Source organism: Phocoena sinus, chromosome 6, assembly GCF_008692025.1.
Source record: "Phocoena sinus isolate mPhoSin1 chromosome 6, mPhoSin1.pri, whole genome shotgun sequence".
NCBI lineage: Eukaryota > Metazoa > Chordata > Mammalia > Artiodactyla > Phocoenidae > Phocoena > Phocoena sinus.
In genome coordinates, this window is record NC_045768.1 from 98,043,967 (window position 1) to 98,071,796 (window position 27,830).

At 37.0% G+C, this 27,830-nt stretch overlaps 1 protein-coding gene across 1 annotated transcript; it reads left to right on the forward strand.

Moving 5' to 3' along the window:
• Positions 1-2,807: 2,807 nt before the first annotated feature.
• Positions 2,808-26,456, forward strand: ATP6V1B2 (ATPase H+ transporting V1 subunit B2). Its single transcript, XM_032635470.1, is given in 15 exon segments — positions 2,808-2,835; positions 2,838-2,942; positions 9,161-9,216; positions 13,717-13,815; positions 14,910-15,003; positions 15,135-15,212; positions 15,687-15,826; positions 16,162-16,263; positions 16,642-16,739; positions 17,392-17,515; positions 19,101-19,251; positions 20,691-20,773; positions 22,361-22,465; positions 23,318-23,447; positions 25,398-26,456. Coding segments are annotated over 15 exon segments (1,533 nt in total). The 3' UTR covers positions 25,538-26,456.
• Positions 26,457-27,830: the final 1,374 nt, after the last annotated feature.

Genomic DNA, 27,830 nt, shown 5'->3' on the forward strand with positions numbered 1-27,830 from the left:
TTCCACTTTTATAAGTGCCATGAGGACAAGGACTTTGTTTAGGTATTGGTGTATATCTAGGACTCACAACAGTACCCAGTGCACACAATAAGTTGCTCCAATATTTATTAAATAAATGTTGGGACTAATACTTTGTTTATGCACTACAGACCATAACTGATTCCTGCTCACAGAGTAAAAAGTTAAAGAAAACTTTTTTTTGCGGTACACGGGCCTCTCACTGTTGTGGCCTCTCCCGTTGCGGAGCACAGGCTCCGGACGCGCAGGCCCAGCGGCCATGGCTCACGGGCCCAGCCGCTCCGTGGCATGTGGGATCGTCCTGGACCGGGGCACGAACCCTCATCCCCTAGCATCGGCAGGCGGACCCCCAACCACTGTGCTACCAGGGAAGCCCCAAAGAAAACTTTTTAAAAAGTAAAAATCTTGAACTACTCCTAAAATAAAAGGATAAAAGGTGTAGTGATAGTTAACAGTCTGGTATTCATATCTGAAACTTACCTACTATTGGAAAAATTAGCATGAGAAGGCCAGATCTGAAATTTTTATAAAAAAGAAAGCTATCATACATTGTATTTGAAAAAAAAAATCAGTGCAAACACATATTAAAGGATTAAAACTACATAAAAAGGTTATTAGGTTAAAAGTAGAATTCACTCTCATATTCATATTCATACATATATATATACTTAAAATGTATACAAATTAATCTATTCTACATACTATTTTGTAATTGCTTTTAAATTGCTTTTTTTAAATTGCAATTCCTTTAGAAAACTTATCTTGGAGAATTTTTAAAATTACATCACTTAAGGCTAAACTAATTCTTCAAAGGTTGAGGAATACATTTGACTAGATAGGCCATAACTTATGAATAAGCATTTAATTTAGATTATTTCTACAGTTTTTCTATTTCAAAAATGTTTCAATAAATATCTCTGTATATATACATGTATAAATACAGATTAATATAGATCATATATATTATATATAATAATATATAATGTGATATCTAATGTATCATACATAATTGAACATATTTGTCAGATATACACATATATGTATATATGTAATTTTCCTGAGGATAAAGCAAGTTCCTAGGAATAAAATATTTGAATCTGATACCATCAAATTGCTCTTCTAGACATCAATTATGCTTTTAGCAATAAAATTTGAAAATTCTTGTTTTCTTATACTCTTGACAACTTTTTTTTGGGGGTGGTGAAGTAGAAAAGGATAGCTTTATTGCTTTACCAGGCAAAGGAGGACACAGTAGGCTCCTGCCTCGAAAAACTACGTGTCCCTACTCTTGACAACTTTGGACATTAGTTAAAAATTATAGCTAATCCCATGAATTAAAACAAAATGGCACCTCATATTATTTTGCCTTTTTTTTAAATTATAAGACATACTAAATAATGCTAAATCTCACTCAAAATTAAGGAGTACTTGCTTCAGTGGTTTGGTTCAAAAGGGCTATGGGTATATATAACAAAGGGCATGGAGATGAGATGCCCCTAAAGTAGAGTTTAAATAACTAAGTAATGATCACTTCATTTGTAATATGACACCATCATATACAGTTCAATCCCTACAATTTTCACCTATGTAAGAAAGCTTATTGTTTTCCATTAAGCATATATCTTCCCATTATATCACAATGGTCTTCTAATGGCCAAATAAAATGGATACGTGTAGTACTCCTATTACTTCCCTTCTCATCAGTTTTTGGCATTAACAGTACAGTAATCCCTCTTTAAGATTTTCTCTTCTTTTTGCTTCTAGAACGTGTGCTCTGCGTTCTCCCCAACTCTAGTATCACTCCAAGTTTGATTTGATTACAAGATACTCTTCCTTGGTACATCCCCTCACCTTAGTGATCTCTTAAAAGTTGGCCTTTAGTATCTTCCACAATACATCACACACTCTCTGGCTTATCTCTTCTATTTTCATATCACTAACATGGTGATAAGTTATAAATTTTGATCTTGATTTGGCCCAGATAGCTTCTCCTGGGATAGTTACCTATTTAGTTGAATAGAAATCTCATTCTGAATATTCCACAGGAAATTTAACACATCCCCAGACAATTAGCTTTTCTCTTTTCCTCCTCTACCACCAGCAAAATTCCTCACTTCCTTCTCTGTGTTCTACCCGGTAAACAACAACACAATCAACCAATCACTCAGGACCCAAGCCTGGATTGACACCTTCCACAGCCAGCTAATCATTTTTGCATCGGTTCTATCCCTCAAATAATTTTCAAACACATCCCACTTTGTCTTTCACACTACTACCACCACCCTAAAACAGTCCAATATATGTTTTTTGAATGGACACATGAGTGAATGTATTGGAAAGGAAGATGATAAAGTGAGAGAAATGATGGCACACGGTTCCCCATGTTAATATCCACTAGAAGAGGTTTTAGATTCTGTCTTTCAAAGTGTTTTTTTTAGAACTTGAGTTCTCTTCATTCAATGTCATGAAATGCCGTTGAAGTTTTCTTGTACGAAGTTGCCTTCCTTCCCTCTCCCTCCTTTCTTCTCCTTCTTCCTTAACTCTTGCCTTTCTCTGGATACCTCTCCCTGGCCCGGCGTCCTTCTCCCAGCACGCTGGTCAGCTCCTCTCGCGGAGGGCTCGGGTTTAGCCCCGCCTACCCGGAGCCCAAGTCATGAGGCCGCGGGTCGGGTGCAGCTCAGTGGGCGGGGACTCCTCAGCGCGCATGGGCGGAGCGGGCGCGGCTGCACCAGCTATATCTGCGCCTGCGCGGCGCCGCTGCTGGGCCAGTCGGGACGGAGGAGACCAAGATGGCGCTGCGAGCGATGCGGGGCATCGTGACGGGGCCGCGCCTGAGCTTCCCGTATCCACCAGTGGGCCCGTGGTGGGGTCTCGAGAACAGGTGCTGGCAATTAGCCGGAACTACCTCTCCCAGCCTCGTCTCAGTGAGTATCAGAGAGCAAGACGAATCCTGTCTTTGCTCTTAGCCCAGCCCCTTGCTCCCACTCACCTGCTTAGCCAGAGGGGTGGGATGGGGGGATTGTTTTTCCCTCTCGCGTTCCCCTACTCCGACGTCTCTCTCTAGTAGGCGATTTGAGTGTACCTTAATTTCCGTGCCAGGGTGGACTAAGGGAAGAGCAGCAACGGGAACTTTTCCTGGGTTGGTGGTCTCCTGGCTATTGCCCCACCGGTGCTCTCCCGTTCCCGAGGCTGGAACATGCTCAGGCGCTTGCTTCCTGTCTCTGAGCGAAGGCCACTTCTTGCCACTCTTATCCTAATCTTCTGCTGACCTCATTCGGATCTGCAGTGGGGTCGAGGGAACCGCCCCTCCCCTTCCCCCTGCCTCGGGTGTGGACCTCAGGGCAGGTCCTGAGATCCTGCCGAGGGGGACGGTGTTGTGTCATCGCTGACGTGCTCAGGCCTTTCGTGGATGGAGGTCAGGCCCACAGCCAGAGGGAAATGTTGTTCAGTGGAGAAGCTGCTCCGCAGGAGGACACCTAGATATCAGAGAAAGCTAGAGCTGAAAAGTACCCTGCGGGTCATCTAGCCTAACCCTCTCATTTTACAGTGAGAAGCCTAAGGTTCTGAAAGGAACAGGGCTTGCCAGGCTTTAGACCCCTAATTACTGGCAGAGCAGGAAATTCCAGTTTCTTAATTCTTGCTGGACCTTTTCCTGCCATTAACTTGATTGCAAGGCTATCTTGGAGAAGACAAGAAGCTTTGCCCATATTATTTATCAAGTATGCAAAGCATATGCATAAGCATGTTTAAGTGTTGTGATTGTAAAAAGACCTTAATAAACCAGGCTTAAGTGGACTGTTCAGCAGTTTCGAAAGAAATGGTTCTTGATGACTAAACAATAAAATTGTGTAGCATCAGACCTCTTCACAGTTTCCTTAGGAACCGGGGATGAGCACTGGAAGTAGACTCTAAAACTTAGGAAAGCACCTGATGTTTTCCAACGTGGTGAGACTGTATTTGCACCGGTTAATTGCCACAGTACCTCTTTGTGGGTGGCTCATTGGTTAACAAGAATTTCAGATGAAGGGTTTCAGTCTGAGCGCTCTCCTGCCTGACTAATCCCATCCTCATCAGTCAGTGGGTCAGGTCCTGTGGCAGCACTGCAGTGTAAGGAAGAAAGAAAAGACTTGATTCTATGGTTTGCAGAGATGTGGTTTTTTTTTTTAATTGAAATATAGTTGATTTATAACGTTGTGTTAGTTTCAGGTGTACCGCAAAGTGATTCAGTTATATATATTATATATGTATATATATTCTTTTTTAGATTCTTACCCATTAGAGGTTATTACAAGGTATTGAGTATAGTTCCCTGTGCTATACAGTAGTTCCCTGTTGGTTATCTGTTTTATGTATAGTATTGTATATATTTTAATCCCAAACTCCTAATTTATTCCCCTCCCATGTGCTTTCTATAATGGGAATTATTTGCATTAGAGAGTGCTTGTTGAGAGTTTACATGCTGAATGTTTCAAGAAATTGACAGGTGTTGCATTCTTATGACAATAAATTTGTGCCTAACAGTTAAAAATACTCTTTTATGAATTGCATTTGTATGCTTTGCTGTTCTTTGGGTAGAACAGATAGACATTAGTGGTGCTTCTAGGAAAAGATTATAAGGGGCAGTAGTCATTTTTCCATATAATTATTCACTCAATCTCAACTCAGAGTATCAACTGAAATAATAACATAGTTTAAAGAGTACTCCATGATTGAGGTTGTAAACCCTTAAGGGAGATGAGTATGATTTCTCAACATTCTGTGTGTGCTTAGCCAGTGACTGAAGAACTTCTCCAGATGAGATTCCTCCTGACAACATTGTTGCGACATAATGCTTAAAACTGAAACTTCAGGGTTCAGGAATCCTTTTTGTATCCTCAGTGCCTAGCGCAGGCAACATTGTGTTTTGTAATTGTATAACTTGCATTTAAACCCCTTGTTCTAATAGTTTAGTATATGGATCTTTAATGTGGATGGAACCAGAGTAGGGAGTTGGGGTACTTAGTTTGAGTTTCACTTCTGTGTCTGGGTTATTCTAAAAAGCACAAATGATATCATATTTAGGCTAACAGCTAACTGCATTTGAATGTCATCTTTTTCCTATATTGCCACATTCTTGATTCTAGTTAACACTTTTAATTGCTTCTGAATAAATATTAACTTCTTAATTTTTCTGATTAAAGATCGATGTTAACATCCTAGGTAAAAAGTTATAGTTATTTAATGTGTGCTTTTTGAACAAAGGAATGGAATATTGGCAGTTCCACTGTACAAATTGGATCCTGGTTTTAAAAAATTTCAGGATTCTGGGGCTGTTAACAAGAGATGGAAAATGAGATATGCAGGCTTGAAATAATCTTGAGCACATTAGCTGAATTTCTAAAGTCACAATGAAAGAAAACTTGATTTCCTTTTAAACTTTGAGCAAGGTTCAATAATATACGAAGAGCTGTTGGATGTTAAACGTTTTGGATTAGATAATCTCCTTTGTTCTTGAGATCCTAGATCAACTAATCTTAGTTTCTTAATGTCATAAAGCATAGTTAGCCTCAGTGAAAAGTCCAGTAAAGGAATGGCCGGCCTGCCTTTTTCCAGAACCTCTCCCTCCTTGCCCACTACAAAGTGTGGGTCTTTACTTTTCTTGCACAATAGAAGATGATTGTTCCGGTTTTGTTTTGCTAATAAGGTGCAGGCTGAGGGACTAGATCTCTTATTGTGCGATGACTGTCGAATTTTCTCTTTGAAAGTTTCACAATCATTAAGTAGTGTTCTGTTGAACAATCTCATATCCTATAGGAGGAAGAGGATGTCATCTAACAAAATATGTGCTTCTTAAAATCTTTGTAGATTTTGGGTTTTAAATGTTACTCCATAAATATTTATTGTCTTCATAAATATTCAGGATCAAAGATGTAAACATGTGTCTGCTGTGTTTTCAGAAGTTCTGATCATCCCCTGCAGACCCAAGTTCTTCTTCATTTGAAATTTTCAAGAGAAGAGTGGTCATTATTGTTTCGAAACAGAAATATTTATGTAATTTGTGAATGGGTATTGACTTTTTGAAGAGCAGCTTTATGTCTTTGGCAGCTTTAATCTAAATGGTTGTCTCTGCTTTGGACTGTTAATACTAATGGTGAGAAAAGCTGGGTAAATATTGTTGAGAGATAAAAGGTGGTATTTGATATTATTTTCTCTTCTTGTTCCCCCCCAGTAGTTTTACTATTGTGGAAAGGAGCTATAGTTTGTATATAAACTGTTTTCTACTCCCTATTTGTAGTCCAAGTGCTAGGAACTGTGTTATCTCCATATTTTTAAGTTATACTGGAGACTAAGGGTCATAGAGTATAAACTTAGAATTGGTGGTGGGGGGGCCACAAACAAACAAAAATAATTTTAATCCTGGCTCTTCCATTTAGTAGCAGATTTCTCATAGGTGTAGTTTAAGTGTGGAGTAGGTCTATCAGCCTTGCCTACCTCCCAGTGTTTTGTGAAACTGAAAAGGTAACCTATCTGAAGATGCTCTGTAAAGTGTGAAGCAGTTTCGTTTGGTAATATTTTTTATTTAGTTTGGATTATAACATTAGTTTAGTTTGCATCCCATTTTCATGTAAACCAAGCATGTTGCTTAACCTCTGGTTTGTATCTGAAGTGGTCTCCTCATGCTTTCCAGTGACAGAAAACTGCTGAAGCATCTCCATTAGTTTCTTCCTTTCCTGCTTTAACTTTTCTAGGGGCTACACTCCACTGGAGAAAGGTTGTTTTTCAGTAATGATACAAGAGTGCCTCAGACCACAAAAAATGACCAGTTCAGTTTTAGAATTTGAGCTGTGGCACAGAGTCAAAGAAAAAATGACTGGAGGCAGACTGTGTAAGTTCAGATCCTTAGGCAAGTTACTTAATATCCGAGAATCATTTTTCTCTTGTAAAACTTGGAATAATATTTGTTAGCTTATAGACCTGTTATGGAGTTTAAAAAAGAATTCCTGACAAGTACTTTTTAAATGTGTATTGGTAGTTTTGTTATTAATTAATTCCAGTGGTTACTAGCTTTTTTAAAGGCTACATACATTGTTGCAAATTTAGAGACTGCTTTTGATGAAGTAGAATCTTGCCTTCGCTAGTTGAAATCAACTTGATTCACTGTTTCCAGGAAAAGCAATGACTAGCATTTCTTTTTTCTTGGTCATGATTTTTGCCTTGTGACTGGCAAAACTTCATAATTTGAATGAGCTTGAATTTAAACATGAGATTCTTAAGGATCATTGTTGTAGAGGTTAAAAGTTCAAAGGAGATGCAAATCTTGTCCAGAAAGTAAAGAAAAATTTCAGAACCTGAAGCATTTTACTGATGTTACATTTTATTCAAAACAGTTGCCTGTAAATCTCAAAACTGAATACCCACACCTCCACTGGCCCACTCCCTACTCCCATTCCCAGTTGTTTAGGTTTTGAAAAAGTCTTTGTTTCTATAGTTTTAAAACCTGAGTGCCAAGAAAATAATGTTTCTAATGTAGTTCACTTTGCATATCCACATAGCAATTTTAGAAAGTAATTGAAAAACAATATGTGGATTCTTTTAAAATGAGAACAGTGAGGGACTTCCCTGGCAGTCCAGTGGTTAGGACTCGGCACTTTCACTGCCGTGGCGTGGGTTTAATCCCCAGTTGGGGAGCTAAGATCTTGCAAACCGTGTGGCGAGGCCAAAAATAAAAATCAAATGAGAACAATGAAGAAATTGTTTTAGGGGTAGGACTTATCTTTAATTTTAAGAGTATTAGATTATTTTAAAACAATGGAGAGGATTAACATAAAAGTAGCAGAATATATGACAACTGGGATATTTCTAATAATCTTGGAGGCATGATTAATTTGTTTACATTGCCATCCATTCAAGTAGCTTAACATTTAAAATTTGTGACTTGCTTTTTATCTAAGGTTGGAAAAAAAAAAGTAATTAGGGGCCTCTGTTGATCATTACAATTACACATGTATTCAAGCAAATATTTGGTGTGAGGATTTAAAGGTCCTCAGTATGAAAGACTAGGGTTCCTGACAGTGCTTGCCTGCCCTGTCTCAGTGTTTCTACGGGGGCACTTGCTTCCTGGCTAAAGAAATTAGGTTTTTAAATTCTGAAGCCCCTTGAATGGACAGACTGGTTATTAAATGGTTTCCTCCTTCTTGGGAGTCTACATTCATTTCAGAAATTTCTGTCTAAGACATCATAAGAGATCAAGCAAGTGAAAAATTCCCAGTTGGTTGACAGCTTCTTACACATTATTTTAGGTCTTGTAAACACTTATTTCATTTGTGTTTTCAGCTTTTCTGATTATGAAATTTAGTTAATTCTGACACTGTTAGAATTGCTTTCCTGAGTGTTCTGATTTATACTTGATTACCATTCATTATACGCGGCATGTATGTAGGTGTGATACAATTCAATGATAGCTACCTCCTTTCTAAAATGAGAGATTTGGGTAGTTTGTTGCTAGGGCATAATTTGCAGTAGAAAATATAAGCTTCTACAATGACAGTAACGTTTGACTTTTTTTTTTTCTTTAAAGGATGCTTATGTGATCTCTGGCCTTTAATTCCATCTGCCTTCATAAAATTTTTTTTCGTAGTTTTTATGATACTATTTAATCATGGCATTTTATCTTAACAGAGTACATTTTTTCAGATTTCTTTTGTGAGTTTTGTCACTTCTGCTTAAAGTTACGGATTCCCTTCTTCTTCTCTATCTACTTTGCTAAGTGCTACCTTTTCTGTAAAGCTTTTTCTTTTCTAAGTAAGGACCATTGCAGGGTCTTTCCTGTGCTCCCACACACCCTCAGCACACCTCTGGTAGAGCCCTTACCTCCCCCTTCTCCATATAAAATTGTGAACTCTTGTGGGAACTCTCCCTCTTTACCTTTGTTTTTGTATCCTGGGTCCTTGAAACAAATGTGACTTATAGTAAGAATTAAAAATGTTTTTGGTTTGATGTACAGATGCAGGCATATTTTATAAATTCGGTGAAAAATTTCATACTTTCTGAGTGCTCCATATAATAGATATGATAGAGAGAGGGTTTTTTTGGTAATACCAGAGAGATCATTTAGACTGTTGTCCTGTTTGACAAGAACTGACTCTTTTGTGTTTCTTTCCAGCATACAAGACAGTATCAGGAGTTAATGGTCCACTAGTGATCTTAGATCATGTTAAGGTAATACCACTATCATTATCGTCTAACCATTTATGAAGTTAAAAGCATAGTATTAAGTACTGTTTAGTACACTTTAAGTCTTTTGTTATGATTTTTTTAAGCCATTCCTTGGTCGGAATGTCAGTGCTATATGGAGACAAGAATTTTAGGTCAGAAGTCAGAAGATGGGATTCTAGTACTGGATCTGTTGTGGATTCTGTTTGTGGCTTTGAGTCCCTTGTCTGTAAAATTTAAAATTTTATTTGTTTGTTAATCATACCTCACAGGTTTATTAGGAAAACAACAGTAGTATTTGTGTGTTTTATGACTTGTAGGATATTTAGATATACAGTATCTTGTGGCTCTTGTCATAGACTAGTGTGTTATAACTACTTGTTACATTTTTGTCTTCTCTACTAAATTTTAAGGTCTTTGAGTGAGTAAACAATGTTACTTTTGTCTTTGAGGGCCTGATACTGGTATTCAAGTAATGAATAAACAACAGATTATCTCAACAGTGACTAAAACCATAAGCAGAGAATAGTTTTTACTTATTCAGTTTGTTGAAAGATGCTTTAGTTACATGGGTTTTTTTTTTAGCCACACCTATACATAAGAATTATCTTAGAAAAAGAGGCATAGAATATAGTCTGTAATTGAATAGACCTCACCCTAGGTGAAGCCTCCTGCCTGAGTTCAGTGATCAAAATATCTTCAGAGATAATTTGTATAATATGCTCTGTAGAACAGTAATTCTGCATTGGTTGTTGTTGGGAGTGGATCGGGGGAAAGGTACACAGTTATTAGTTTGTTGAGAGAAGTAATGACAGAAGTGTGTTTGGCATGTGGCCCCTCTGGAAGCAGAAAATAAATTGAAAAACATTTCTTAAAAGAAAGGGCAAAGTGAACTGTCTCTTCAGCTTTATCACTAAGATATTTTTGTGCATGACAAGGTACCTATACAAATTAATTGCAAGATTAAGCATATAGCTTCCTCCTGGCCACATACTAGTCTGCAGTTTGATTCAAAGCCTCAGTATACAAATTGTACAAGGTTTAGGCAGCTGCCCGTTAATATTTTGTGAAAGGATGAAGCATACACTTTTATTTTTTGAGGAAGTATTGAAAGCATTATTTGCTTCTTTGTCCTTTATTTCTTCTTTTTTATATACTTTCTATTGGATAAAATTTTTGACTCATATTTTAAAAATATGAAGCTTTTATATTAGTAAATATATTTTCAAAAACAGTTAAAAATATTCATGCTTCAACTATGTTAAGTGCTGAACTCAGCACCAAAGATACACAATACAAATACATAAATGTCTGATTGTTAAGTGCTATGAAGGGTGAGTGCAGGATGCTCTGAGAGTCAATAATGGGAAGGACTTAGAAAACATCTTGGAGGAAGTAATTTTAAGAAAGCTGAAAAAGTTTTATTGAATGTTTGTTTGGGGTATAACTCCAGCTGAGGAAAAAAGTTTATGTAGTTGTAAGAATGGCTTTATACCACCAGATTTAGAGTGTTTTTTTGTTTGTTTTTAGTTTTTGGCTCCTGTTTTTAACTTAAGGCATACAGATAGTATCAAGGAATGGATAATTTTATACAAATTGTATCAGAATAGATGATGATGAAGACTGCTGTCCAACTCATTTTCTGAAGGTAGCGCATCTTTGATTTCCAAACCTGACAAAGGATAGTATCAGAAAAGAAACAGTGTAGCTAATCTCATTCACAAGCACAGATTCTAAAATTCTAAATAAAAATGTTCTCATGTGTTGGATATTAGCAAAAATATACTTTAAAAAATCAACAGGGCTTCCCTGGTGGCACAGTGGTTGAGAGTCCGACTGCCGGTGCAGGGGACGCGGGTTCGTGCCCCGGTCCGGGAAGATCCCACATGCCGCGGAGCGGCTGGGCCCGTGAGCCATGGCCGCTGAGCCTGTGCGTCCGGAGCCTGTGCTCTGCAACAGAAGAGGCCACAACAGTGAGAGGCCCGCATACCACAAAAAAAAAAAAAAAAAAATCAACAGATTTATGCCAAAGTAGAATTTATCCCAGTAATACAAAGATGATTTGATATTAGCAAATGTCAGTATAATTCAGGTCATTCACAGATAAAGCTAGAAAAAGCTTACGCTCTTCTCAGTAAATACAGAAAATGTATCTGATAAAATTACTTGTTTCTAAAAAAAACAAAACAGAAGAAGGAGGTCTTAGAAATAAGGGATAGAACAAACTTTTAAAACCTCTTAAAGGATATCCACCATAACTTACAGCAAACAGCGTATTTAAGGAGAGACTCTAGAAACATTCCCATTTAAATCAGGAACAAGATGAGGACACCTGTTGTCACCACTGCTATCCATCTTTGTTCTGTCTTTGTGCTTGGACCCTAACCAATGCTGTGGGAAAAAGAAATTAGGGGATAAAGGGATTAAAAAGGAAAAGGCACAGCTGTCATCATTTCTTGGTAGTATGATTAATTAAACAGAAAACACAAGTCATTCAGTGGACAAACTATTAGAAACAATGGTGTAAAACAGTGTTGCTGGATGCAGATGATGTCTATAGAAATCAGTAGTGTTTTGTATGCCAGAAGTAACTACTAGAATAATTAGGAACTTTTTACAAAAAACTGTGAAACTTTGTTGAAAGACATAAAAGAAGACTTCACATAAGTGGAGATTCCACGTTCATGAATGAAAAGGCTCAGAATAGAAAATACGTTGATTCTCTCCAGGTAACAAAATCAGTTAGAAATAGAGTAAGAATAAAGATCTGGTGAGGGAGTAAGCGGATATTTCAGTGGAGCAAAGTTAAGATTCTTAAAACCAACTCTTCTCACACCTGAGAATTTGACTTGGTAAATGATAAAGGCTACATTACAAGTCATGCTACTTGTAGCACAAATTAATTTGTGCTACTCAGTAAAGATTGTTGGGGTATTTGGCTTCCTGTATGAAAAAATAAAAATAAAAATGAGAAAAATAAAATTACATACCAAAAATAAATCCAGATGGATTAAAGACCAAAACATGAGTAACCTATCAGAAGACAATATAGAAAACCATTTTTATGACTTCAGATTGGAAGGTGTTCCTACACAAAAGACACAAACCATAAAGGAAAACAAGTCATTTTATTGCAAAAACTTCTGTATGATAGGATACCATAAACAAAATTAAAAGACAAGAAAGACTGGGAGCAGATATTTGCAAAAGGATTAATACCCAGAATCTATGAAACTTATCTAAAAGTAAATAAGAAAAAGCAGATGTAGTTGAAAAGCGAGGAAAAGATATTAATAAGGCTATTATAGGAAATGAAGTCTGAATTGTCAGTAAACATGAGAAGATGCTCAATATTAGTAGAATCAGGAAAATGCAAATTGAAAGATACTATTTTTTATTTTATCAAAATGGTAAAAATTAAAGTTTAATAATATAAGATTGGCAAAGATGTAGGGAAAAGATACTTATCTATACTACTAGGGAGTTTGTAAAGTAAAAGGTTCCTTTGCAGAGTAATTTCACATAAAAATGGACACAGCCTATAGCCCACCACTAGGTAACCAGATACCTTAGGGAAACTTGGGCCCACATGTGAGAATGTTCATTGCAGCATGTTTGTAGTAGTATAAATTTGGAACAGCCTTGAACACCAGTGGTAGAAGAACAGCTGAATAAAATGTAGTGTCACTTGATTTTAACTATATCTGTTCTAACATTGATTCTAGATGCCCGTTTATTCATATTAGCATCTCCAGAATCAAGTGTCCTACAGTCAGTGTTGATTCACGGATGCATTGGCAGATGTTTTCCTTCACATCACACAAAGTAGTGATGCATTTTTCAAAAGATTATGTTAATAAAATAAGGTAAATACTACTATGACAGATCCAAAACATACGGTCGAGTGGAAAAAAAAAAGCGAGTTGCAGGATGATATATTTAGTATGTTACCATTTAGGTAAGTGAAACACTACAGTATATTTTTGGAAACATGCAATTTAAAATATTAAAAATGGATTAGAGGAATACATTTCTGGTTAGGAGAATTAGATTGAGGAGGGAATATTAGCATTATTTATTATAATAGTAATTATTTTATTGTTTAGTTGCATTTTATTCCTGTCCTCCCAAAGCACAAGGTGATTACACAGCCCAGAAGCAAACATCATTTCTGAGTAGTGGGAACATAGTTTTTTAACTTTCTATAGTCTCAAAGCTTAAAAACATATACACAGAAGGAAAGAATTTAATTGCTGTGGTTTCATAGATTTAAGACCCTTCCCTCTGTACCTTATGTTGTGTTTGCCAGTGTATGTGCCAGTGATAAGTGTTTTAAGGACTTAAACTACCTGAGGATATTCTAAACTCTGGATGTATACCTGTGTGCTTTGGGGAGATATGGGGTCTGCATGTGCATACATGCTGTGAAAGACATAGAAGCATATAGAGTATTTTGAGGAGCTTTTAAAATGTTGGTTATTGAGCCTTTATTTTTTTCCTATTTAGTTTCCCAGATATGCTGAGATTGTGCACTTAACACTACCTGATGGCACAAAGAGGAGTGGGCAAGTTTTAGAAGTTAGTGGTTCCAAAGCAGTGGTTCAGGTAAGCATCACTTTCAAAACCTGGCCAGTTGAACGTTTTTCTGATCACAACAAACATAAGAAACACCAGTAGTTCTTTCTAGTAATTATCACATAAGTATACAGATCTTCATCAACTTATAAGTGGGGTGACACCTTGATAAACCCATCATAAGCTGAAAATATTGTAAGTTGAAAATGCATTTAGTACACAGAACCTACCGAACATCATAGCTTAGCTTAGCTTACATTAAAGGTGCTCAGAACACTTATATTAGCATACAATTGCACAAAACCATATAACACAAAGCCTATTTTATAATAAAATGTTAAACATCTCATGTGATTGTTTTGAAGTACTGTTTCTACCGAATGTGTATTGCTTTTGCACCACCACGACCATGAAAAATCTTAAGCCAGGGACCTGACTCTTTACTGGCTATGAGGGAAGAAAAGTATTTTTTCATGTTTTGTTGCTAAATGCCAGCCACCAATATCCATTCTAGCCCAATAGCTCCACTGGTAAAATGGCTTTTTTTAAAAAAAATTTTAATGGATAAAATGAAACAGATAGTCACATAGAAGGAGAGAGATGAAAAGTAGAATTCAGAGCTTATGGGCTGAAACCAAAACAAGATCTGAGTCTACTTCTTTAAATTGTCTCTGATAATGCCTAGTTTTTAATGTTACTGATTATAGGAAGTGCCGGTTTTCTCAAATAACATATTGCCCTAAAAAGTGGATCTGGAGCAGAGGTCGGCAGAATTTCTGTAAGGGGCCAGATAGTAAATTTTTTAGGCTTTGTGAGGGTTTTGCCTAAGGTCTCTGATGCATGTTCTTAGCTTTTTTTTTTTCCTTTTTTTTTTTTAAAAAAAACAATCCTTTAAAAATGTAAAAACCATTCTTAGCTTGCTTGATGGATTTGGCCTGCAGGCATGACCCTGGTTAAGAGGTTGGCAATTTGGTTCATCGTCCACCATGAACACTTCTTTATTCATAATACTAAAAGTAGTATGTACGTTGATGTATTTTACTTTATAAGGGCTGACAAATGAATCTTAAGCGCTTATGATCTAAATTTCTTATGCCCTTCTGTTTACTTTTCTTTCTTGATAGGTGTTTGAAGGGACTTCAGGTATAGATGCCAAGAAGACATCCTGTGAGTTTACTGGGGATATTCTCCGAACGCCGGTGTCTGAGGATATGCTTGGTAAACGGATATTATTATTCATTCTGAGCAGAGATCTGTTTCCTTTTTAGCGTATTTCCATGAAGTCTTTGTAAAGATTATGAATATTTGAGTCATTGTCCACTCTGTACTGTCTTGTTACTGTTTAACAGGTCGGGTGTTCAATGGATCAGGAAAACCCATCGACAGAGGTCCTGTTGTACTGGCTGAAGACTTCCTTGATATCATGGGTAGGGACAGAAAATGGATTTCTGTGTTTTGGGGAAAATAGCATCTATCTATCTATCTTATACCTTTGTCAGATAAAGGGTGATTTTTATGATACTTTAAGTAGATAACCAACATATTCCATGTTTGATTAATTATTTTTTGTTTACTATTTAATAAATTTATTTTTCCTAGAGGTTATCTTAAAATTTTATATTTTATTTATTGTAAAATATCACCAGGATATATCTGAAATGTAAAAGCCATAATGGCTTTGAAATTAGGATTTCTCTCTTATTTGCTATACCTTACATTTCACTTTACTACCATATAACTTGTGAATCTACAAAAGATTAATGGAAAAAAATATTTAAACAGTTTCAGATTTCAAAAATAACTGATTTTTTAAGAGTAGAAAGAAATGCTTTATATGCTTTGTATGGTTGTAGTCTTAATGTAGAGACATATTAAAAGTTTCCCTTTTGGAAATGCATTAGGCCAGCCAATCAATCCTCAGTGTCGGATCTATCCAGAGGAGATGATTCAGACCGGCATTTCGGCCATAGATGGCATGAACAGTATTGCTAGGGGGCAGAAAATTCCTATCTTCTCTGCTGCTGGCTTACCGCACAATGAGGTGAGAACTAGAATCTGTTTGGTATGAAATTCAAGAAGAAAGAATATCTGAGTGCTTTACTCTTAGTGAGAAACCAAATATAGGATTTTCAAGGTAAATACCCAATGTTACTGTTTATATAATCCAATTACATTGACTCTTTATCCACACATATCTGACTTCTTGCTTACTCTTAGGAATCTGCAAAAATTACAAAATAGTTTTACTGAGTAAAGCCCTTTAAGACAACCCAGTTTCATTTATGATTACAGTTCCCCAAACTTTAGGGTAAAAGTTATTTTGTTGTAGAAGTATTATTTTAGATTTTAACTTAGTTCTTTTGTACTCTTCATCAGATTGCAGCTCAAATCTGTCGCCAAGCTGGTTTGGTAAAAAAATCCAAAGATGTAGTGGACTACAGTGAGGAAAATTTTGCGATTGTATTTGCTGCTATGGGTGTAAGTATTATCTTTTTCTGTTTTAGTATGAAATGTAAAATTGCTTGTGTTATTAGAACAATGTAGAAAACTGCACAGATATTATTCAGTTTATCTCTAGGCGGAGAAGTTGCAGCTTGGCATTTTGGGCAAACCATGGATTAGTATTTAGCATTTGACTGTGGAATGTAAGAATAATTCCCTTTGTGCCCAGAGCAAGCTGTTTACTCCGTTGGCTTTTGTAAACGTTTTGGGGGTACTTGAACCTTTAAAAGAAGGAGCAGTACAGATCTGTAGCTTGGCCTTCATCAGAAATAAATATTGGGGGGAAAAAAAAAGAAAGAAAGAAATATTGAGCATTTTTCTTCTCCCAGCACTGATGAAGTCATTGCCATTTAGGTAAACATGGAAACTGCCCGGTTCTTCAAATCTGACTTTGAAGAAAATGGCTCAATGGACAACGTCTGCCTCTTTTTGAACTTGGCTAACGACCCAACGTAAGTAAACAAAAAATAGAGCTATTTTCCCCCTGTTCGTGCAGGCTTCTGGTCAAAAATGTCACCTTACACTAAGGAGGTAGAACATTACAGTGGAAGCTACACAGGCCTAGGTATGAGATAACCGTATTTAAATTCCAGCTCTGCTTCTTACAAGTTACTTGGTTTTGGGTGAGTCATTTAGGCTCTGAAGCTCGGTGCCTTCTTTCATAAAATGTGATAAATAATACTTGTCTCACGGGGTTGTTGTACATATTAAATGAGATAATAGTATAAGTTACCTAGAACACCGTCCATACTCAATAAATTACCTTTTCCTCTTACCTGCAAAATCTGGCCCCTACTTCTTTCCTCCCTTTCTCCTTCTCTCTCTCTTCCTTTCTTGCTCAGTTTTGAGAACTATATAGTTCTGACAAATTATGGGGCATTTATAAAATAAATCAATTTAGCTGTGTAGCACTAAGTAATTCTTATTATGTAAATACATAAAAGAACTCTGCCTTACTTAAGAACTTTTAAAGTAATAATTGCTTAACCTTCCTGAATTTATGTGAAACTTTAAAAGGGAGACTGTACTATTATTTCTGGAATCATTTTGTTTTGTTTTTGGCCTTTTTGTTTGAGTGACTTAGGACTTAATGTTTCATTTCAGTATTGAGCGAATTATCACTCCTCGCTTGGCTCTAACCACGGCCGAGTTCCTGGCCTATCAGTGTGAGAAACATGTATTGGTTATCCTAACAGACATGAGTTCTTATGCTGAAGCACTTCGAGAGGTAATTTTTTTCTTAATTAAAATGGATTATCTTGTCAGGGTTATCTTGTCCCTCTGCAAGTTTTCATTTTGTTTTTAAATCACGTTTTTTAAAATGCATTGCTCATATATTAGTAGAATACCTTAATTAATCAGAAAAGGAAATACTACTTTTGTCAACCTAATTGAAATGATTAGAGGATGAGATTTAAATTATTAGCCTATTTATCATACTCTCACTGTCTCCATTGATTAAGACTGGATTCTTAGAGTAAATGATGCAAGCTATTTAATCAGTTACTCTCCAAGGTAGTTCTGTCTCTGTCCAGACTGTCAGTTTTCAGCCCTTTTCAAGAATTTCATTTTTAATGATGTAAATTTTTATTTATTTACATAAGTGAAGACTACACTCTGGCAGAACCCTCTTCAGAACTTTTTTTTCCTTCAGAAAGCTCAGTGATTATTTAGAAACAATGTAAGATTCTAGCACTTACCATCCAGAAGTGTGGGGTGTTTGTTCTAATGCAAGTTACTGAAATTTTGAGTTACTTGCTCTTTTAAGTGTGCAAAAAAGGGAAGAAGACTTCTGAAGAGACAGCCTATATAAATATCTAGCCTAAGATTCCCTAAGATCCATCATCATATCTCACTCGGCTACAGTGCTTTTTCATTGAAGGACTTCTTTTCTCCCATCCATCACAAATACTTTTCTAAAAGGCAGTAAAAATAAGTATTAGAAAAGTGAAAATTAAAAAAAAAAAAATTTACAAACCCTTTTATTAGTAGTATTAGATTCGACAGACAATTATTCTATCAAATTGCCACTAAAGTTTTCTATATGTTTATCTTGCATTCTACATTATCTCCTTACAAATTGATAAAAGCTGGTCTGCAGGCCACACTTTGAGTAGCACTGCTGGAGCACCCTCTTGGAGGAGCCAAAGTAGCAGTTAGAAGTTGGGCTTAGTGATTTACAGTTCTTGTTGGCTGTAGATTAAAATGTATGCATATATTCTAGTGTGCATGTCTCTAAGAGACCATTTATTACTATTCTTACCTTGTGCGGTGATCCAGGGAAATTATCTGGCCCTTGATTCCGGTTGTAAGTTGGGGTTAATAACATTAACTTCCTCATAGGGTTGTTGTGAGGATTAAATTAAATAATGTATGTAAAATGCATCAGATGATTTCTGATATATGTATTTCCTTCCCTTTTGATCTTTTCAGGATTAGCTTATGTAAATCTGGCAAGATCCATAGCATGAAGTAAATCTTGTGAACTGAGAATGTTCTCTTAGTTTTAAAATGTACTACCTTTGATTTATAAAATTGCAAGCAGATTTTCTTCTAGCAGGCTATTTGAAGATTTGTGTTACGGCAGTATGATTTTAGCAGAAAACTTGTGGTCCCCAATTGTCAACATTTTTGTTGCAGAATAATCTGAATTTATGTTGCTAGATTTTTCTTAATCATTTCTAGAGGTGATATTTAAAATGAACAAGATATTTCCAACTTTGTAATTTGGCCTGTTCAAACAAATGTGTTCTAACCAAGCTTTAATTTTCATTTTCTGGTATGTGATACTGTTCTCCTTGACTCACTGTCAGGTTTCAGCAGCCAGGGAAGAGGTTCCTGGTCGACGAGGTTTCCCAGGTTACATGTATACAGATTTAGCCACAATATATGAACGCGCTGGTAGAGTGGAAGGTAGAAGTGGCTCTATTACTCAAATTCCTATTCTCACCATGCCTAATGATGGTAAGTTTAGGGTCTTTGGATTATAGCATCCCTAATCGTTGTAAGGACTTTGATTTTAAGAGAGAAGACCATCTATCTTTTTGAGTTGAAATTCTTTTGAGAGTTTATCCTCCAGAAGTTTACCTTACCTAGTGATTTGTTTCTAGTAAAAGTTTTCATTTCAAAACTACCCATAATAATTATTCTTTTGTAGAAAAATTTTCTTGTAATTTTTATTTATTAGCTAGTATTTAGTGTCTACTGTTTGCAGGACACTGGTCTAGATGAAATGAATTTTTAAAAGATTTATGGGCTCTACTTAATGTAAGCTACTCATTCTAGGTGGATATTTTTTTAATGTATGTGCATCAGTAATTTAAGGTAGCTTAAGTGCCAGATATAGAGCACAGATAGTAAATGCCACGAGACTCCAGAGATAGAACGATCATCAGAGACTTGCTAAAAATTACTTGGTTTTATCATGTATGTCTAAGTGCACAGTGCAGTGCCTGCCTGGATGTATGCCCCAGCAGCCCCCGGGTGAGACTTTCAGCATTCCCCTTATGTTAGTGTCTTTTTATCTTTATCTCAGTCTTTTAAAAACACTTTTTCAAAATATTTTCAGAAACAGTAATAACTCATTATAACTGAGCACTGTTCTAAGTGTTTTGTAAGTTTTGACTCATTTGATCTTCATAGCGACTTTTTAGATGCTCTCGTGTGAGGCACAGAGAGGTAAAGTGTCACAGTTAGGAAGTGGCGGCTTTAGAACCCAGGCAGTCTGAATACTACCTCTGATGTGAAAATGATTTGTTCCAAGGAAGCAGCTACAAAATTACTCTCTGTAATTTAACAGACTTAGAGGTGTCTTGCTCTGTGCGACCTGCTTGGTGCTGCCTGTGTAGTGTTGCTTAACTTGTTTAGCCTCTCTGTATTTTCCATGTTGAAACGTTGTGTATCCCTCTGGGATAGCTTATGGACGAAGAATGTTCTCTCAGTATACATCAAATTGGCAAATCTCTGCAAATGAGCTTTGTGTTTAAAATGGAACTTTATTTGTATTTGGGGGAGAGAGAGCATAACTAGGAGAAATAGTACTTTTTATGAATATAGCTAATTTAACTTGTGTCGACACATGTCTAACTGTGCTGCAGCCAGATAAGTTAGACTGGCCAATACGGTAACCTCTAGCCACATTTGGCTGTTTAAATTCTAAAGTTTATTAAAATCAGATAAAGTTTGAAATAAAGTTTTTCAGTCGCATTTAGCCACATTTCACATGTTCAGTAGCCACATTTGACCAGTGGCTGCCATATTGGACAGCACAGATAAAGAACTTTTCCATCATCACAGCAAACTATTTTATATAGCACTGTTTTAAGTAGTGCAGATTGACTTCCTGTGGTTTTGTTTATATGAGATGGACACTTTAACTAACATCAGGTGTCTTTCTCTGGTAGATATCACTCACCCCATCCCTGACTTGACTGGATATATTACAGAGGGGCAGATCTATGTGGACAGACAGCTACACAACAGACAGGTATTTGACAGTTGAACGATGCTATAAGCCTACAGATCTATTCTTCAGTTATTCTTTAGTGACTCTGACTTTGCTCTTAGGAATTATTTATTTAGAAAATGTAAGCAAGAGGGAAGAGATATGGGAACATATGTATATGTATAGCTGATTCACTTTGTTATAAAGTAGAAACTAACACACCATTGTAAAGCAATTATACCCCAATAAGGATGTTAAAAGAAAATATCAAATTGCATTGTTTTTAATATGGCTATAAAATTGTCATTTCTGTAATACTAAAATCCTGGTGTGGAAAAAAGTGCCAGAATTAAGAATTAAATTTCCACTTTCTTTATTGTGACTTAAAATGGAGTGAGTTGTTCAAAGAACTTTTTTGGGTCTTCTGTTCCCTAATGGTATAATCTACTTTTGTTATTAATACAAGAACAGATTTTTCAGAGTTTTTTCTTTGTCTTTTATTGTTAAAATTTTTAAAAATTGAGGTATAATTGACGTCACATTACATTAGTTGCAGGTGTACAATGTCATGATTTGATATTTGTATATGTTGCAGAACGATTACCCCAATAAGTCCACTTAACATCCACCACCTCACATAGTTAAAAAATTTTTTTTCTTGTGATGAGAATTTTGAAGAGCCACTCTTCTAGCTACCTTTAAATATGTGATACAGTATTATTAACTTACATAGTCACCATGCTGAAAGTTCCAACCCCGTGACTTAACTCATTTTATAACTGAAAGTTTGTACCTTTTAACCTCCCTCACCCATTTTGCTCACTCCTCATCCCCTGCCTCAGGCAGCCACCAGTCTGTTCTCTATCTGTGAGCTTGACATTTTGTGAGATTATATGGTATTTATCTTTTTCTGACTTATTTCACTTAGCATAGTGCCCTAAAGGTCCATCCATGATGCTGCAAACAGCAAGATTTCATTCTTTTTTACGACTGAATAATCAAAAACAGATTTTTTTTATTGGTTCTTTAATAGATGCCAGCTTCTGATATCAGCTTTTAGGTGAAATTATTGTTATTTTTATTTTTCTTTTTTTTTGCGGTACGTGGGCCTCTCAGAGCCGTGGCCTCTCCCGCCGCGGAGCACAGGCTCCAGACGCGCAGGCCCAGCGGCCATGGCTCACGGGCCCAGCTGCTCTGCGGCATGTGGGATCCTCCCAGACCGGGGCACGAACCCACGTCCCCTGCATCGGCAGGCGGACTCTCAACCACTGCGCCACCAGGGAAGCCCTATTGTTAATCTTTTTATGTGTGATTTTATGAGTCAGAGTTCAGAAGACCATTTGGATTTGATATTATAGGCAGATGTTGAAAATTCAGTTTTTTAATATAATCTTGTACTATTTTGTAGATTTTACTTTCTGGATTTGATTCTCAAAAGAAATCTTAACCTGTAAAATGTTTTTTCCTTTTCTTATCAGGAAAAGATATTAGGAATCATCTAGGAAACCAATGTAGCAGTGTCATGCAATTTAAGCAATAAAAATGAGTTTCAAAGTCCTCCTTTACTACCAGTAAAGCTTGAATTTTGTACTTAAATATAATATTTTCCCCCTTCCCTTCTTACCCAAGATTTACCCACCTATTAATGTGCTGCCCTCGTTGTCGCGGTTAATGAAGTCTGCTATTGGAGAAGGTATGACCAGAAAGGATCATGCCGATGTATCTAACCAGCTGGTACGTATGTTTTCTCCAGGATGGTGTTTAAAGAAATGAATACTTTCTCAGTTCATTCCGCCGTCTTATACCTCTTGTCTTTCTTCCATATCACTTTTCTTCTCCCCCCATCAAAGTAGAATTTTAATATAGAATATATAATATAGAATAGTGGAATACAGAAACATTCATTAGAGCCTTTTTCACAAGGATAACTGCTCATGACAAAGATTAAAAATCACATGCTTGAAACCCACCTCTAATGCTGTATGAGGTCGTTTTTAAATAAAAAAGGCATAAGACAATTAAGTTTTTATTAGTAACCTTAATTACAGAGTATTTCCGAAAGACTATTCTAACTAATTTTTTGTTTAACATATTAGGCAATCACCAGAACGCTAAGGGATACGGCTGTATATATTCTATGAAATCCTTGGTTGCTATAGTCCTGAGATTGTATACCAAGCATAATTAAAGAAAAACACATTTGACCTTAAAGTAGAAATGATAAATAAACCTAGTGATAACACAGATATTTTTTTTTGAATAGAATTTAGAGATGGATTTCTCCTATTGTGTAAGTTGTGATTTTTAAATGCTCTACAAAATGTAAGCTCATTGGTATATTGAGGGAGTGTATTTTTTGTAGAGTGTTAGTAATGTCTATGTATTGCATGCTTGAAGACTCCTTTCTTAGTGAGACTGTATAATAAAGTCTTTCCAGTACTTGCATATGAACTTTATGTGAATTATGTTTGGAAATCATGTGAAATACTGTGAAGATAGCTACAGCAATACACTTACATAGCCCAGAGTACCGTTACCATTTATAAAACCTTATCTCTGTTCATGTAAACCTTTTTTTCTCTTTAGTATGCATGCTATGCTATTGGTAAGGATGTGCAGGCCATGAAAGCCGTAGTTGGAGAAGAAGCCCTTACGTCAGATGATCTGCTTTACTTGGAATTTCTGCAGAAGTTTGAGAGGAACTTCATTGCTCAGGGTAAGATTACTGTTTTCCTATGAATAGAAACAGCATCATATGTATTTTTGAGGAGGACTTCTTTCCTAGTCTGAGAGAATTTACATTGGTCTCCATACAATTTTCCTTCTGATTAGAGAAGAGGTTCTTCCAGCCGCCTGCCATGTCTTTGTTCTTAGCCCTCTGGTTCCTTCCCCTGTACCTTCAATTTCTTTATCCATTTATTTAGCTCCTGTCTTGTGTTTTCTCTTCCTTAGAACCGGCCTTCTGCTCTCCTGCCTCCATTGCCACTTCTTCTCCCTCTTACCCTCTCTGCAATGCTCTCCTCTGGCTTTGGGGGCTTTGGACTTTTCATGTCCATCTATTTTCATCCTCCTGATTTCTCATCTTCCTGCTTCTTAATTGTTAGTGTTCCCAAAGGCTTAATTACCTGTTCTTTCTGTGCTTTTTTTCCCCTGTGCTGATGACTAACTTCCTATGTATGAGCCTTTCCCCTCTTTCTGAAGCTCTAGTCCCGCATCTTGAGCTAGGAAGCCTTTGTTTATGCCACCATCCTCTCTGGCTCAGCGTGGTGAGAACCAAAGTATTTTCCCAACTGACCACCTGCCTAGCAATTCCCTTTTCAATTTCTGTCTACCTCTGGCATGACCATTACCCTAGTTAGCCCGAGCTCAGGCACTGGGCATTCTTAACCCTCTTCATTTATTCTCCAGTCATCAAATATTTGCTACTTTGCATTGTTCTTCTTTAAAACATCCTATCCTGTTCTCTTTTCATTCCTATTAAAAAAACTTAGGCCGGTGTTTCTCAAAATTGAATATGCTTTTGAATCTACCAGGGATCTTGTTGAAATGCGGATTCTGATTCGGTAGATCTGGGTGGGGCCAGAGAGCCTGTATTTTGACAAGTTCTGGGTGATCTTGAAGCTGCTGATCTCTGACCACTCTGTGTGTCCCAAGACCTAGTCCAGACCTTTGTCCCATCATCCTTGGCCGTTAGTGCCAGCATCTTCACCAGTCTCCCTGACTCTCTCTATGCCATTGCCAGGGTAAATTTAGTATTAATTTTATTGATTGTCCTTCTGTTAAAAAGTCTATAATGGTTTTTATTACATAGCATGTGTAGGGCTTTCAAGCTGTTTTGTTTGTTCTCTTCCCTGCCACCCCTGCTAATGCTGGTAAACTCTTATTTTTGACCTCAGTGATACTTACAAACGATGTGTTTATTTTGGAATGATGCATCAGCTACACACTTAGGATTTGTGCGCTTTTCTATTTATGTGATACGTTTTTTAAGTAACATTAAAATCCCCAGAATGTATGATAGTTGGGTTTTCTAAAAAAATAAAAATAAAAAATTACACAGAACCTTAATATCTTAAAAAGATAAAAATTGTTCTGGTAGACAAGAGATGCAGAACTCTAGCCACTCTAACTCCTTAGTTAAAAAATGAGATTTATTTGCAGGATAAGAATGATTCTGCTATTAAGAATAATAATAGCAATAGCAAGTTTGAAAACTTTCACACGGACCTATTCAGGTGATTAATTGGCATTTAAGGCCTTCGAAGTATCTGTACTAGCCTCCTTCAGGTCAGCCTGTGTTCCTGGGAAACTGCTTTTCTCACTACTCTCTGGACAAAACTCTGGGTCTAGTTTCCATTATTCAGTGGAGTGTGTTTAGATCCCACCCGTTGTTAAACGCACACACACACACACACACACACACACACACAGCCGCCGAACGTCTCGCCTGTGGGCTTTCTCCCTTTTCTCTGGTTCCCAGGGGTACCTATTGTCTAGACCCTCATTTCCACGTTAAGTCACACCCAGTCCTGGAGGCCTAACTGCTGTGTGTCTCTTTTTATACTTCATGCCTGCAGTGCTAGTTCCATAACAGAATAAATTTTGAATAACGCTGAGAAGTTGGAAGTACTTGGCCTTTATTCATCTAATCTCAATTTTTTGTAAGGTCCATACGAAAACCGCACTGTCTATGAGACTTTGGACATTGGCTGGCAACTGCTCCGAATCTTCCCCAAAGAGATGCTGAAGAGAATCCCTCAGAGCACTTTGAGCGAATTCTACCCTCGAGACTCTGCAAAGCATTAGCTGCTACTTCATCGCTGGCTCGATGCTCTTGTGAAATACTGGTTCTGTTTTCTTTATTGCTTTTGCACTCCCCCATCCCCACCTTTGTGTTGGAGTTTACTGTGTTACCCTGTAATTAAAAACAAGGAATAGGTAACATATTGTGCCAGTGTTGCAATGTTTTAAACTGCTAACAGCCTTTAAAATACCCCCTGTTCAGAAAACCTGGAACTTCAATGCTTTGTTTAAAGTAGCTGAGGGTTGGAGGTGAAGTTTTCCTACTGATGTGTGTATTTGTACATAGTGGTGTAGTTAGCTGCCCAGTGTCCTCATTATTTGGGTCTCTCAGACCTTCCTTGTCCACCCCCTCAAGAGTATCACTGTCTGAAGTTATAATGCTTTGATCTCCAAACTAGAGACAAGATAGGGTCTGAAGACGCTTCCTCTCAGAGCCAAGACGCTTTCCTGAGCACTTGTTCTTAGATTTTGGTGTGCCTCTGGGTCTGTGCTGCTGCTCTAAGCAGATGGTTTTTACTGTCCACCTGCTGTTTCCTGTTTAATGAATAGATTAGAAAAGGAGTTTCCTTTTCCTCTTTGGTACGGATAAGTTTCAACTCCTGTTTCTTACTGTTCTCCCTCCCTCTGAGTAGCACAGAATCGTGCAGGTTTTGCCCAACTGGCCTTGATCTGATAGTAGTGAGATGCCCTGTCTTGATGATCCTTACTGGGTTTCCATGCAGAGGAATCATAATTAAAATAATTAATAGAATTGTTGGTTGGAAAGAGTTGGGATACAATTTTTTAAGAAAGAAAAACCTATATCAGTTCTACATTTGGACATGCTAACAGTGGTTTTAAGTTTCTAAAGTGTTTACCAGATGCTAAAGGCAAGGTGGGGAAGAGAAAGCTCTTCTGTGTATGGAATTTTTTTATATATATATAATCTATGGATATTTTAAACTCTGTTAGATAGCAGCCTTTGGAAAATCCCCTATTTGGTCCTGCTTTCTGACCTATCTGCCTTTTCAGGGTAATCTTGTGGCACAAGTGATAGCATTTAAAAGCTTTAGTCTTTTAATTCCTCCTTCCTGCTGCGAGCCCTGAGCGGTCTTCTATGCACTTCTGACATGTCTCCTGTTTGGTCTCTCTGTGTTCCTTGTTACTTGGATGCAATAGCAACTTCTCTGTGCATTCCATCTTTCTTTCAAGTTGTGTAAAGTTCTTCACTTTTCTTCTCTGAGGGTGTAGTGGGTGGGGGGAGTCAGCATGATTATATTTTAATGTAGAAAATGTGACCTGGATATAAAATGAAAATAAATATTAAGTTAAATGGAAGTTACCTAAAGTGACTCTGTATCTTCTAATCAGAAAAGCAATAGCAACAAGCAAATATATAATAATGCATCTCTCTTTGATTCACAGTTTTGAACATCATAACCAGTATTGTGAACCAGCCCCTTGATTCACAGTATTATGAACCATGTCCCCTTTACAGGGACATGGCCCATGTTTTGTACCCTCTGCCTTTTAGGCTGCCCTTTCAAGCTCTTTTCAGTGATACCTTTTCCAACATATTGTAGTTTGATCCAAGGTTGAGAGTTACTAAGGTGTGGGGTTGGTTTGTTTGTTTGTTTGTTTTGTAGATCATTAGTGGCTAAGTTCTCTGAAACTTGAAGTTTTGATTCAGGGTCCACTTAGCATTTTCGAGAGTTACTAAGGTGTTTTATAGCCTTCTTTGTTTCAGACATTCTCAGGACCTCTAGAGCCTGTCTGCCATGAATGAAAGAGGGTAATAAATAGAAAATGAAATACATACTGAAGCAAGCCAAAACTTGCTTCAAATAAAATCTGAAATAGATGGTCCAGTATATAAAGAAAACATACTGGTTAAAGCACAGGGATGTGGCATCATGGTGGCCTCCCGTTTCTTTCCCCTCTCCAACTCAGAGTGACATTTAGGACATGTAGAGGAAGAGGCTGTCATAGCAAGAGTAGGTAGACCTGTGTTCTGATTCTGGTGCTGCCACTGACTGTGTGGCCTTGCTTAGTCATTTAACAGATTTGTGTTCCTTTTAGGGTTATTATAAGGACTAGAGATTTTGTGTGCAAAGCATTAGAACAGTGCCTGGTCCATGGTGTAGGCACTCATATAGTAGGCTACTTTTAATGCCAAAGCTTTATTAAGGGAGATTTGACTTACTACTCTTAAATAATACTTAAGATTAGTTAGTTAAGTAGCATTCTTGTTAGTTTGTTATTTTTTAGGGAAAACATTTTCTTAGTGTACCTTTTTGTGCCAGTGATAAAACTTAAT